Consider the following 13,563-nt stretch of genomic DNA (forward strand, 5'->3'; position numbering starts at 1 on the left):
CGAAACTGGACTTCCTATATATAATTCTTCACCTCCGGACCATTCCGGAACTCCTCGTGACGTCCGGGATCTCATCCGGGACTCCGAACAACTTTCGGGTTTCCGCATACTCATATCTCTACAACCCTAGCGTCACCGAACCTTAAGTGTGTAGACCCTACGGGTTCGGGAGACATGCAGACATGACCGAGACGCCTCTCCGGTCAATAACCAACAGAGGGATCTGGATACCCATGTTGGCTCCCACATGTTCCATGATGATCTCATCGGATGAACCACGATGTCGAGGATTCAATCAATCCCGTATGCAATTCCCTTTGTCAATCGATATGTTACTTGCCCGAGATTCGATCGTCGGTATCCCAATACCTTGTTCAATCTCGTTACCGGCAAGTCTCTTTACTCGTACCGCAATGCATGATCCCGTGGCTAACTCCTTAGTCACATTGAGCTCATTATGATGATGCACTACCGAGTGGGTCCAAGAGATACCTCTCCGTCACACGGAGTGACAAATCCCAGTCTCGATCCGTGCCAACCCAACAGACACTTTCAGAGATATCCGTAGTGTACCTTTATAGTCACCCAGTTACGTTGTGACGTTTGGCACACCCAAAGCACTCCTACGGTATCCGGGAGTTGCACGATCTCATGGTCTAAGGAAAAGATACTTGACATTGGAAAAGCTCTAGCAAACGAACTACACGATCTTTGAGCTATGCTTAGGATTGGGTCTTGTCCATCACATCATTCTCCTAATGATGTGATCCCATTATCAATTACATCCAATGTCCATAGTCAGGAAACCTTGACTATCTGTTGATCAACGAGCTAGTCAACTAGAGGCTTACTAGGGACACGTTGTGGTCTATGTATTCACACGTGTATTACGATTTCCGGATAACACAATTATAGCATGAACAATAGACAATTATCATGAACAAAGAAATATAATAACAACCATTTATTATTGCCTCTACGGCATATTTGCAACATCCCTCACCATGCTCGTTTCTTGGGTAATTTGGAACAAGAGAAACGCCCGCGTTTTCCGCCACAAAAGCGCACCGCCGACGATTCTTCTTACCAACATTTTAGAAGATGCAAAACTATGGGTGACCGCCGGCGCAAAGAAACTAGGGAACATAATAGTGTCCGAGTAATTGCCATGCCGCATTTGTGAGTGCGTTGTAAAAAACTCTAAACTATTCTCTCCCTTATTTAATTGAAGAGGCAAATCTTTTGCCTTCGTTTCAAAATAAATAAATAAATAATAGTGACACCCATGGATTGGTGAAGTTGAGTGATACTATTACTATTAAATCATGGACAACATATATCCAGTTAGCGAACGATTTGGTTGGTTAAGGAGACACAAAGACTACCAAGAAGGAAACAAGTGGAAGAGAGTCTTTATTTGTCGCTGTAAGATGGAAATCAGATGCCACCTTGCTTAACACATATTTCTGAATTAAAAGAATAATTTGATCAATGTTTCTGTATTTTTATAAATATGTGGCTGATCCTTGCAATCTCACCTCCTTCCTCCATCTCACTTTCTCCATCATCTCACCAATCACTTCGCAAGGAGACCGATGAATTGTGGGTTTATGATCAAGTTTATCTATGAACAATATTTGAATCTTCTCTGAATTCTTTTATGTATGATTGGTTATCTTTGCAAGTGTCTTCGAATTATCATTTTGGTTTGGCCTACTAGATTGATCTTTCTTGCAATGGGAGAAGTGCTTAGCTTTGGGTTCAATCTTGCGGTGTCCTTTCCCAGTGACAGTAGGGGCAGCAAGGCACGTATTGTATTGTTGCCATCGAGGATAACAAGATGGGGTTTTTTTTACATATTGCATGAATTTATCCCTCTACATCATGTCATCTTGCTTAAGGCGTTACTCTATTTTTATGAACTTAATACTCTAGATGCATGCTGGATAGCGGTCGATGAGTGGAGTAATAGTAGTAGATGCAGGCAGGAGTCGGTCTACTTGTCTCGGATGTGATGCCTATATACAAGATCATACCTAGATACTCTCATAACTATGCTCAATTCTGTCAATCGCTCAACAGTAATTCGTTCACCCACCGTAAAATACTTATGCTCTCGAGAGAAGGCACTAGTGAAACCTATGGCCCCCGGGTCTATCTTCATCATATCAATCTTCCAACACTTAGTTATTTCCTTTGCTTTTTTACTTTGCTTTTATTTTACTTTACATCTTTATCGCAAAAATACCAAAAATATTATCCTATCATATCTATCAGATCTCACTCTCGTAAGTGACCGTGAAGGGATTGACAACCCCTTATCGCGTTGGTTGCGAGGATTTATTTGTTTTGTGTATGTGCGAGGGACTCGCGCGTAGCCTCCTACTGGATTGATACCTTGGTTCTAAAAAACTGAGGGAAATACTTACGCTACTTTGCTGCATCACCCTTTCCTCTTCAAGGGAAAACCAACGCAGTGCTCAAGAGGTAGCAAAAGCCTTAGCAAATGCTACTGCAGAAGTTATCTGGGTTCAAAATATGTTAACTGAGCTGGGTGTTCGTCATCCTCAGGCAGCATCACTTTGGTGTGATAATCTTGGTGCTACGTACTTGTCAACTAATCCTATTTTTCATGCTAGGACCAAGCATATTGAGATTGACTATCACTTTGTTCGAGAAAGGGTAGCCAACAAACTGCTGAATATCAGGTTTATACCCACTGGTGATCAAGTTGCAGATGGGTTTACCAAACCCCTTTCTTTGAGACAACTTGAAGGTTTTAGACACAATCTCATCATAGAGAATTGTGATTGAGGGGGAGTGTTAAACATGTAAACCTATCTTCGGTGATGTATAAACCGTAGGATAGGTATAGATAGATCAGGTTGTTAGGTTGTTGTGATTGAGTTCTTGGAGATCAATCCACGCCATGTATATCTCGTCGTAATTACTTGGCTTCGGCCCATATGTTAACACGCAATGCGTCCCTGCTAGGCATATGCTTAACCTATTTTCACACTTACATCCTCTCGGTGCGCATGGTCGGGTTCATCTATGACAAGGAGTCACCGCAAGGTGAGGTTGCCTGCGCCGGTAAGCATTGCTTCGCACTCTCCTTCATGATCATGGCATGTGTCTGCGCCTTCGGGTCTGCTGTTGTTTTTGTATTGTTTCTCAGAACAAGGAAGTTTTATAGGCGGGTTATATATGCCAGACTGCTCTCTTTTCTAGATAAATGAGGAAATGTGTATATGCAAATGACTCTCAGTTTTCCTTGTGTTCTCGCAACAATATCAGTTACCATTTGGTATCGTGGCACTCTATATAGTAACAATACAATGGTCACTTCCTGTGTGATTAAGCAAATGAGAAAAGAAACCAATATTATTATATTTGAGTTCAGTGACACATCTTTATCCAAAAAAAGCCGAGTGATACATACTTTACAGGAGTTGTGTTCTTACATCAATACCATGTTATAGCATAATGACTAGAGAAGAGAAAGCAGTATTATTTATTTATTTTATTTCAGTTGAGTGATACATATTTTATTTGAACAAACACTGCATCTGTTTGTGTCTGTAAGGGAGCACTAGTGCACAAGCTCACTCTGCTCCTGTAACTCTACTTATCACCTTGCTTGATGTCTCCATTGGCTTCCCCCGATGTTTTGTCCTTTCCTTCGTCTTTCTTCGCCTCTCTCTCCTTTATCTCCTTGGCTTCCTCTTCCTCTTTCGCCTTTGCCGCTACTGCGTCCTCCTTGGCCTTCTTGAGCGCCTTGATGAGTCCTGCCAAGCACACGTCAGGGTCCCTCTTTTTCTTCTTCGACATGGGCATCAGATTCTCCGCCACGTCTGCTGGCGACATGTCGGTCTCCTCAAGCAGCTGCCAGATCTCGCCAAACAGCTCATGCTCGACGACGTCCAGGTAGTTCTTGGCGAGCACCTTGAAGCCCTCGAAGCGACAGTAGGACATCTCGATGTGTTTGTCCATCCTGCCCCGCCGGATCAGTGCAGGGTCCAGCTTCTCCTTGTGATTGGTTGTGAAGATAATAATCCGCTCGCCGCCACATGCTGACCATAGGCCGTCGATGAAGTTGAGCAGGCCAGAGAGCGTCACCTTGGTGTCATCATCCTTCTCTGGCTCCATTGGTAGCTTGGGTCTGTCGTTGTCATCGGAGTCTTTGTCGCCGGAGCCCTTCTTGCCCTTGCGGCGTTTTCCAGTGAGGTCAATGGAGCAGTCGATGTCCTCTATGACGATGATGGACTTGCCCGTCGTCTCGATAAAGAGCTTCCGCAGCTCGGTGTTGTTCTTGATGGCCGTGAGCTCAAGGTCGTAGACATCGTAGTCGAGGAAGTTGGCCATGGCGGCTATCATGGTGGACTTGCCGGTGCCAGGCGGGCCATAAAGGAGGTACCCACGCTTCCACGGCTTGCCGACCTTAATATAGTACTCCTTGTTCTCCTGGAATGCCATGAGGTCGTCGATGATAGTCTCCTTCTGTTTGGGGTCCATGGCAAGGGTGTCGAAGGTTGCTGGGTGCTTGAATGGGGCGTGGCTCCAGACGCTCTTCTTGGCCCAGTAAGGGCTCTGGCTGCCGCTGACCTTGTTGGTGAAGAGGCAGTGTTGGTGAAGAGGCAGCGCTGGCGGTTCTTGATGATGACGTTGCGGCCTTCACCGAGGATGAAAGGCAGATAAGAATTGACGACGAGGTCGCGGTGTTGCTTATGGCAGACGATGCGGTAGAAGCGCCTTTCGTCCTCGCCAGGGTAGAAATTGACTACACTGGCCTTGTGTTGCTGCTTGGAGGCGTACCACCAGATCTTGGCGCCGGAGAAGTCGTCGGTGACCCCCTCGTTGTTGTCGACAGAGACCTGGATGTTCTTGCTATTATTGCCTAGCTCAGCTTTGAGCCTGCGTGCGTGATGGGAACATGCCTCACTCAGGTAGGCCTCGACAGCAAGGAAGAAGTCGCTTCTCTGGAAGCTCTCAGCATGGTTCTCGGAGATGGTGATCTCAAAGTACGGGTTGAAGCAGGTGGTCAGCTTGGTGGCCCAAGTGATGAGGTAGAGGCGGAGGGTGGTCGGGATGTGGTTTTGCACCATGGACCATAAGACGATGATGCCCGCCACTGCCGAACCCAAGCCCGCCCACCGCTCCACCATCGCCATGGCTGGACCTCTTAATTGTTGTTTGTGTCTTGAATATTTCTTGTTAGATCTGCACTGGATGCTCCTACGTATGTGTATTTCTGTATATATATAACGCTGGAGATTTGTGTGGTGATTAACTTAGGTTGACCTAGGTCTTCGTCTACGTCTTCGTTTTTGTCGTCATCGGGTCTTTGTTTTTGTCGTCGTCGTAGTAGATTCCTCTTTGTCTTCGCTGTCGTCGGAGCAGGCGAGGAGGAGCTGTCGGAGACGAGAAGAATCTACAGTCCATGCACGCATGGAAAAAACCTGTGGATTCCCTTTGCCCAGTACGTTTGAGACAGGGAGTGAGAGGTGGGTGTAGCCAAAGGGTCATGCTAGCATTTCGTATTGTAGTGCTATTCCGTAGTCCATATATACATAGGAATATTATTGTTCCTGTTGAGAGATACTTATTTTGTTTTGTGCCACCCTTCACCTTTCTCCTGGGATTCGCTCTCTCCTTCATGATCATGGATGGCATTCGTCGTACCGCTCAGTGTTGTTCATCGGAACAAGCAAGTTTTATAGGTGGGCTATATATACGCCAGAATGCTGTTTCTCGTAGAGAAATGAGGAAGTGTATATATGCAAACGGCGCTCAGTTTTCATTCTGTTCTTACAAATCATGTTAGCATTTGGTATTGTAGTACCATCTCTATATGGTAACATTACAATGATCACTTCCTATGTGAATAAGCAAATGAGAAAAGAAACCAATTTTATTTAATTTGAGTTGAGTGACACATCTTTATCGGGAAAAAAAATTAAGTGATACATATTTTCTTTGAACAAACACTACATCTTGTTTTTGGAAGGGTGCACTAGTGAACAAAGCTCACTCTACTCATGGGTGGCTTCCTCCCATGCTTCATCCTTTCATTTGTCTTTCTTCGAGTCTGCTTCCTCTTTCTCCTTGGCTGTCTTTGCTTCTGCCTCCTCTTCCTCGTTCGCCTTTGCTGCTGCTGCTGCTGCAACCACATCTTTGAGCGCCTCGATGAGGCCTGCCAAGCACATGTTGGGGTCCTTCTTTTTCTTCTTCGTCATGCGGATCAGGTTCTCTGCCACGTCGGCCGATGACATGTCGGTCCCTTCGAGCAGCTGCTCGACCTCGCCGAACTACACATGCTCGACGATGTCTAGGTAGTTCTTGGCGAGTACCTTGAAGCCCTTGAAGCGGTAGTACAACATATCAATGTGCTTGTCCATCCTACCCCGCCGGATTAGAGTTGTGTGGTGCTTTACTTAGGTTGACCTAGGTCATCGTCTTCGTTTTTGTCGTCGTCGGAGGCTCGGAGCAAGTTCGACTTTGTCTTTATCGTCATCGGAGCAGGTTCGTGTTCTTCGTTTGTCGTCGTCGGAGGATGGTGGAGATTCGTCTTCGTTGTCATCCGAGCAGGTGAGGAGGATCTGTCAGAGCTGAGAAGAATCTACAGTCCATGCACGCATGGAAAAAACCTCTGGATTACCTTTGCCCAGTACGTTTGAGACAGGGGAGTGAGAGGTTGGCATTTCGTATTGTAGCTATTCCATACATACACAGGAATTATCATCATTATTATTCTTGTTGAGGGATACATATTTTGTTTTGTGCCTCCATTTGCCTTTCTCCTTGGCTTCACACTCTCCTTCATGATCATGGAGTGCATCGTACCGCTCGTATTGTTCGTCGGGCGAGCAAGTTCTATAGGCAGGTTATATACGCCAGAATGCTGTTTTTTGTAGACAAATGAGGAAAATGTTTGCTGTGTACTTGCAACGGTATCAGATATAGCAACTTTCCGAGAAGAGAAAGCAAAGCCATTTTATTCCAGCTGAGCGATACATAATTTATTTGAACAAACACTATACATCCTTTTTGTTGTTGTAAGCAAGCACTAGTGAACAAGCAAAAACTTGTTTGATGTCTTGGTTGGCTACCTGGCTTCCTGTCATGTTTTTTTCCTTTCATTTGTCTTCCTTCGGTTCCTCTTTCTCCTTGGCTTTCTTTGCTTCTGCCTCCTCTTCCTCCTTCGCCTTTGCCGCTGCTGCAGTCGTGACCGCGTCTTTCTTGGCTTGTTTGAGCACCGCGATGAGGCCTGCCAAGCACATGTTCGGGTCCTTCTTTTTCTTCTTTGACATGGGCATCAGGTTCTCTGCCACGTCGGCCGGTGACATGTCGGTCTCTTCGAGCAGCTGCCGGATCTCGCCAAACAACACATGCTCGACGATATCTAGGTAGTTCTTGGCGAGCACCTTGAAGCCCTCAAAGCGGCAGTAGGACATCTCGATGTGTTTGTCCATCCTACCCCGCCGAATTAGCGCCGGGTCCAGCTTCTCCTTATGGTTGGTGGTGAAGATGAAGATCCGCTCACCGCCGCTTGCTGACCATAGCCCGTCGATGAAGTTGAGTAGGCCTGAGAGCGTCACCTTGCTTTCATCGTCCTTCCGCGGCTCCGTCGGGTCGGGTTCATATTCATTGTCAGAGTCCTTGTTACTAGAGGCCTTCTTGTCCTTGCGGCGCTTACCAGTGAGGTCGATGGAGCAATCGATGTCCTCGATGACGATGATGGACTTGCTTGTCATCTCGATGAAGAGCTTTCGCAACTCGGTATTGTTCTTGACCGACGTAAGCTCGAGGTCGTAGACGTCGTAATCAAGGAAATTGGCCATGGCGGCGATCATGGTGGACTTGCCGGTGCCGGGCGGGCCGTACAATAGGTACCCCCGCTTCCATGGCTTGCCAACCTTTGTGTAGTACTCCTTGCCATCCTTGAACGCGATGAGGTCGTCCATGATGGCCTCCTTCTGGTCGGTGTCCATGGCGAGCGTGTCGAACGTGGCCGGGTGTTCAAACTTAACATGGTCCCAAACGCTATTGCGAAGGTAGCGCCTCCGTCTACCGCCACAGTTGGTGAAGAGGCGGCGCTGGCGGTTCTTGACGATGACGGCGCGTCCCTCGGCGAGGAGAAAGGGCAGGTAGGAGTCGACGATGAGGTCACGGTGGCTTCTGTGGAAGACGACCTTGTAGAAGCGTCTCTCATCCTCGCCAGGGTAGAAGCTGATGACATTCCCCTTGGAATGCTTCTTGGAAGCGTACCACCAGAGCGTCACACCAGAGAACTCATCGGTGACCTCCTCATGGTCGTCCACAGAGACCTGGAGGTTGCTGCTGTCGCTCCCGAGCTCGGCCTTGAGCCTGCTGGCGCGGTGGGCGCAGGCGTCGCTGAGGTAGGCCTCGACGGCGTAGAAGAACTCGCTTTGCTGAAAGCGCTCGGCGCTGTTCTCCAAGATGGTGATCTGGAGGTAGGGGCTGAAGCAGGCGACGAGCTTGGCGGCCCAGGCGGTGAGGTAGAGGCGGAGGGTAACCGGGATGTGGTTCTGCACCATGGACCACAGGAAGATGATGCTCGCCATGGCCGACCCCAACCCCGCCCACCTCTCCACCAGCGCTGCCATGGCCTGCTAGCTCTCTTCTTCTTCTTGATGCAACGCTGGAGATCTTTGTTCGTGTGCGTTTATATATAATGCTGGAGTTCTGTCTGGTGATTTACTTAAGTCGACTTCAGCGCGACCGGTGGTGGTCGTTGTTGCCGTCGGACCAGGTGAAGAGTAGCTATGGAAAGTTGATGCACGCATGGAAAAGATGCAGAACTTTGTTGCTTAATCAATTAATTAATAGGTGGAAGGGCAAATTCAGATTTGGGTTGCTTAATAATCAATCAATTACTGGATGGAGCAGGGTAAGTTCCGATTGCTAGTTGCATGTTCTGTCACTGTCATGCGTAGTGACGATATTGTGTTGGTGAAATGGTAGGGAAGCTTCTTATGCCATGTTTAGGTTTAATTCCCTATAGAAAAACTTGTTGCCATTTTGGTGTAGGTAAAGCGAATGGGTCTTGTTAGCATTTTGTATAGTCTTATCGGAAATATTACAAATGAGAGATGAAACAAATATCTATATACGTAAGGGGGCACATATTACAAATGGGAGATGCGACACATAATATTCCACACCGCATTTTATTTCTGTACAAGGGGGCACTAGTGAACAAGCTCATTCTGTTTTCCTTGGCTTTCTTTCTTGATTTCACTTCACTTTGTCACTTTCCTTGATGTCTCCATTGCCTTCCTCCGGTGCTTTGCCCTTCCCTTTGTTTTCCTCATTGGCTTTCTTCACCTCCGCCTCCTCTTTCTCCTTAACTTTCTTTGCTTCAGCCTCCTTGGCCTCTTCTTCCTCCTTCGCCTTGGCTGCCGCTGCTGCCGCGTCTTCCTTGGCCTGCTTGAGCGCCTCGATGAGGCCCGAGAAACACAAATCAGGGTCCCTCTTTTTCTTCTTTGACATTGGCATCAGGTTCTCTGCAACGTCGGCGGGCGACATATCAGTCTCCTCAAGCAGCCGCTGAATTTCCCCAAACAGCTCGTGCTCGATGACATCTAGGTAGTTCTTGGCGAGCACCTTGAAGCCCTCGAAGCGGCAGTATGACATCTCTATGTGCTTGTCCATCCTTCCTCGCCGGATCAGCGCCGGATCGAGCTTCTCCTTGTGGTTGGTGGTGAAGATGATGATCCGCTCACCCCCGCAAGCAGACCAGAGTCCGTCAATGAAGTTGAGGAGGCCCGAGAGCGTCACCTTGGTGGCGTCGTCCTTCTCTGGATCCATCGGTAGCTTGGGTTTGTCATCATCGTCGGAGTCCTTGTCACTAGAGGCCTTCTTGTCCTTGCGGCGTTTTCCGGTGAGGTCGATGGAGCAGTCGATGTCCTCTATGACGATGATGGACTTGCCCGTGGTCTCGATGAAGAGCTTCCGCAGCTCGGTGTTGTTCTTGACAGCTGTGAGCTCGAGATCGTAGACGTCGTAGTCAAGGAAGTTGGCCATGGCGGCGATCATGGTGGACTTGCCGGTGCCGGGCGGTCCATAAAGGAGGTACCCGCGCTTCCACGCCTTGCCGACCTTTGCATAGTAGTCCTTGCTCTCCTGGAACGCCATGAGGTCGTCAACGATGGCCTCCTTCTCATCGGGGTGCATGGCAAGCGTGTCGAAGGTGGCGGGGTGTTCGAAGGGGACGTGGCTCCAGACGCTCTTGCTGCGGTAGGGGTTCCAGTTGCGGCTGGCGTTGTTGGTGAAGAGACGGCGCTGGCGGTTCTTGACGGTGACGGCGCGGCCCTCGCCGAGCACGAAGGGCAGGTAGGAGTCGACGACGAGGTCGCGGTGGCGCCTATGGAAGACAACCTTGTAGAAGCGCCGCTCGTCCTCGCCGGGGTAGAAGGTGATGACTTGGGCCTTGGACTGCCGCTTGGAGGCGTACCACCAGATGGTCGTGCCGGAGAAGTCGTCGGTGACCTCCTCGTGATCGTCGACGGTGACCCGGAGGTTCTTGCTGTCCTTGACGAGCTCGGCCTTGAGCTTGCGTGCGCGGCGGGCGCAGGCGTCGCTGAGGTAGGCCTCGACGGCGAGGAAGAAGTCGCTGCGCTGGAAGCGCTCGGCGCCGTACTCGGAGATGGTGATCTGCAGGTAGGGGTTGAAGCAGGCGGCGACCTTGGCGGCCCAGGCGGTGAGGTAGAGGCGGAAGGTGGGAGGGACGTAGTTCTGCACAACGGACCAGAGGAAGATGACGGTCGCCATCGCCGACCCGAACCCCGCCCACCTCTCCACCATCATCGCCGCCGTTGCTTGCTGCAACTGGACGTCAACTTGATGTTGTGTCTAGGGCGGTCTTGTCCCGATGGAAGGCTGTAGCTCGACCTGCACCCATATATATAATGCCAATGATTCGTGTGGTGATCTGCTTAGGTTGAAGCTAAGCAACGTGTAGTCGTCGCCGTTGTCGTCTTCGTCGTCGTCGCCGTCTGCGTGGGAGCAGGTGAGGAGGAGCTGTCGGAGGGAGAAGAAGCGGCGGGCGTCGATGGAACAGTCCAAGGAAACGGAGTTACTTAACTCTCAAGGCAGTGGCAAATGCGGAATTGGCTCGTTCAGTCTCTACTTTGTGGCCAAAAGCCAAGATGATGCTCCGATTGTTGATTGCAAAAATCTCCGTCGCTGTTTTTAGCTCATGGATTGCATCTCTGAGACTGACAGCCGAGTATAGAACACAGACGAGGTAGGCCAGTCGTCGGCAAATCGAAGCATGGGTGACGACATGGTGTTGGTGAGTGCTGAGGATGCATGACGCCATCTAGCATGACGCCAATTTTTTTCCAGGCAACTTACTAATAGTCGATCCCAATACTTATCTTCGCATTTATTTGCTAGACAACATGCAACTATCTTTTTTTTCCTCTTTAATACGCCATCAACCTCAACCTCTGGCTACTCGATGGTGTGCATCAAGGCAGAGATAGCATTGTCATGGAGTTGCGTGCGACGACAGCGGCGAGTATGGACCGAGTCTAAGACGGAGGCGAGACTGGAGGTTTTAGGTTGTGGTGAAGAGTTTAAGGTCTGGGGTGGGACACCGGGGCCGGAGAAGAAACTGATATCTCCGGTTAGAGGGTGGCACGGCAGTAATTAAGATAGTGTGTGGTGATTCAGTCAGGTGAGGCTACGCAGCCGGCCGTGCAGCTTGGAAGACAACCGACTGAGCAGGATAGGAGGAAGAGGATGAGAAAAGAGAAAATCAATGGTAATTTTAGAATAAGAAAAAAGAGAGGTGGTGTTTGCTGTTGACACTAAGTGTCAACTTTGAGTCTGGGCCTAGAAATTTGACTTGGTATTTTGATGAGATAGAAATCCTTACTCATATCTTCGCATATGGGCCGAAATTGGGAGCATATGGACCATAGATTTTGTGTGTATCAAGTGGACCATGACCCCCAAGGAAAAGCAAATAGGCTGCTGTGAAGAAGAAGAAAAATAATAGATCATGGGTAACAGCTCAAACTAAACCAAAACCTGCCACTCTAAAAACTCTTCAAGACTACCAAAAAAATTAACTCTTCAAGACGATGGCGACTTAACGAAAGGGGGTCCATTGGGCTTAGTTTTTTCCTTTGTTTTCGGGCTTCTGTTTATTTATGTTACTGAAACTGAAATGTATTATTTTATTCTGTTTATTTATGTTACTAAAACTAGAAGAGAAAGGCATTATTTTGTTCATGTTACTAAAACTACAATGATTTTTAAGGTGTTTACAGTTTGTGCACAGAAAAGAAGGAGGGAGAAGAATGCTCCTACATGTGACGAACAAATACATAAGACATGCAATATTGCATATTGGTAGTCTATAGGACGTAAGAGCTGTCAATTCTTGTAGCGAGATGAAAATCAGATCAGTTAGAAATACATAAGCACATAGAAATACATAATATAAATGTCGTTCCCCTGCTCTACATTCAGATATCAGATTAAATGAACGATGGCAATCAGACCAACACTCAGATAGTTTAAATGCAACAGTACATCAAACAAGGATGGCATAAAGAAAAGGAAAACAGAGAAAAACATGTACAATACATGACTCTTACTACCTCTCATAAACCCTAACTCCCCAATTTTTTTGGCTCTGAGCCCTGCAATTCCACTAGTCAAATATACAAAAATCGAAAAAAAAAAGATATAACATAGGATTATTTTTTGGCTAACATCTCAGTATGGCTACAGTGAGTACTATGTGTTAAACTCTAAAAGTTTCGTTGTGGACCGCCGACTCTTGAGGTAGATAATGATGGGGGGAATGTGCCCTCCACCCTAAGGGCATGGCCAACGGGCTGCCCCATGGTGCTGCTCCGCAGGTCCAGCTCGGCTCGGATCCTGCAATTCAGGTTCGGGTGATGCTTTGGAGAGGAGGCGGTCTCCTGCAGAGGAGTTAGCCGCTCCAGGATAAAAGCAAGATAAAAGTGGGAAAAGGGGAAGAGGGAAGGTGGGGAACGAAGGAAGAAGAGATAGATGGGGAGATAAGAATTGAGATGGGTCCACTAGGATGACATCTACCTATGCCTGCCTCCATTGGGTGAAGAAAAGTGTGAATGATAGTTTTAATACTTTATGTATAAACAAAGGCATGGAGCAGCATCAAGGTGATGCCTCCATTGCTCATGCCCTAACATGCTCCACTTGGTCACTTACTTTATGGCATGTGCATTGCACGGTTCGATCAACTTGAATTGTTAGGTTTATGATATGTGTATGTGCACGCGTGTGTGTTGATCAGAGCTGAGGTTGAGTCGGGTGGCCCATCCGATCCGAGTCAATTTGGAAGCAGGTGGCACGATTGCTAGTGTGCTTGGGCAACTAAACTGACCATCTCCTTTCATGGATGTCGCGTGGCTGTTTAGATGCTTAGTTTCGCCCTTGTTTTGGGTTTATGTGTCATTCTGTTTTAGTAACGAGGGCACCGCTATTCTAATTCTAGGATTAGAATAGTTATTTGGATCACAACAGCCCCTATATAGGGCC

At 47.9% G+C, this 13,563-nt stretch overlaps 2 protein-coding genes and 1 pseudogene across 2 annotated transcripts; all 3 read right to left on the reverse strand.

The window, feature by feature from the left end:
• Positions 1-3,491: 3,491 nt before the first annotated feature.
• LOC109781511 (AAA-ATPase At3g28580-like) lies at positions 3,492-5,211 on the reverse strand (annotated as a pseudogene).
• Positions 5,212-6,973: 1,762 nt separating this feature from the next.
• Positions 6,974-8,677, reverse strand: LOC109781512 (AAA-ATPase ASD, mitochondrial). The gene has a single exon (XM_020340108.4). The coding sequence runs from the start codon at positions 8,625-8,627 to the stop codon at positions 7,137-7,139; it is 1,491 nt and encodes a 496-aa protein (XP_020195697.1). The 5' UTR covers positions 8,628-8,677; the 3' UTR covers positions 6,974-7,136.
• A 430-nt stretch (positions 8,678-9,107) lies between these two features.
• Positions 9,108-11,022, reverse strand: LOC109781513 (AAA-ATPase ASD, mitochondrial). The gene has a single exon (XM_020340109.4). It carries the CDS (start codon positions 10,828-10,830, stop codon positions 9,259-9,261), a length of 1,572 nt encoding a protein of 523 aa, XP_020195698.1. The 5' UTR covers positions 10,831-11,022; the 3' UTR covers positions 9,108-9,258.
• Between the last annotated feature and the right edge of the window lie 2,541 nt (positions 11,023-13,563).

Source organism: Aegilops tauschii, chromosome 5, assembly GCF_002575655.3.
Source record: "Aegilops tauschii subsp. strangulata cultivar AL8/78 chromosome 5, Aet v6.0, whole genome shotgun sequence".
NCBI lineage: Eukaryota > Viridiplantae > Streptophyta > Magnoliopsida > Poales > Poaceae > Aegilops > Aegilops tauschii.

Bases quoted from the DNA above. Each gene is read 5' to 3' on its own strand.
- LOC109781512 (XM_020340108.4), bottom strand. From the start codon at position 8,627: ATGGCAGCGCTGGTGGAGAGGTGGGCGGGGTTGGGGTCGGCCATGGCG.
- LOC109781513 (XM_020340109.4), bottom strand. From the start codon at position 10,830: ATGATGGTGGAGAGGTGGGCGGGGTTCGGGTCGGCGATGGCGACCGTC.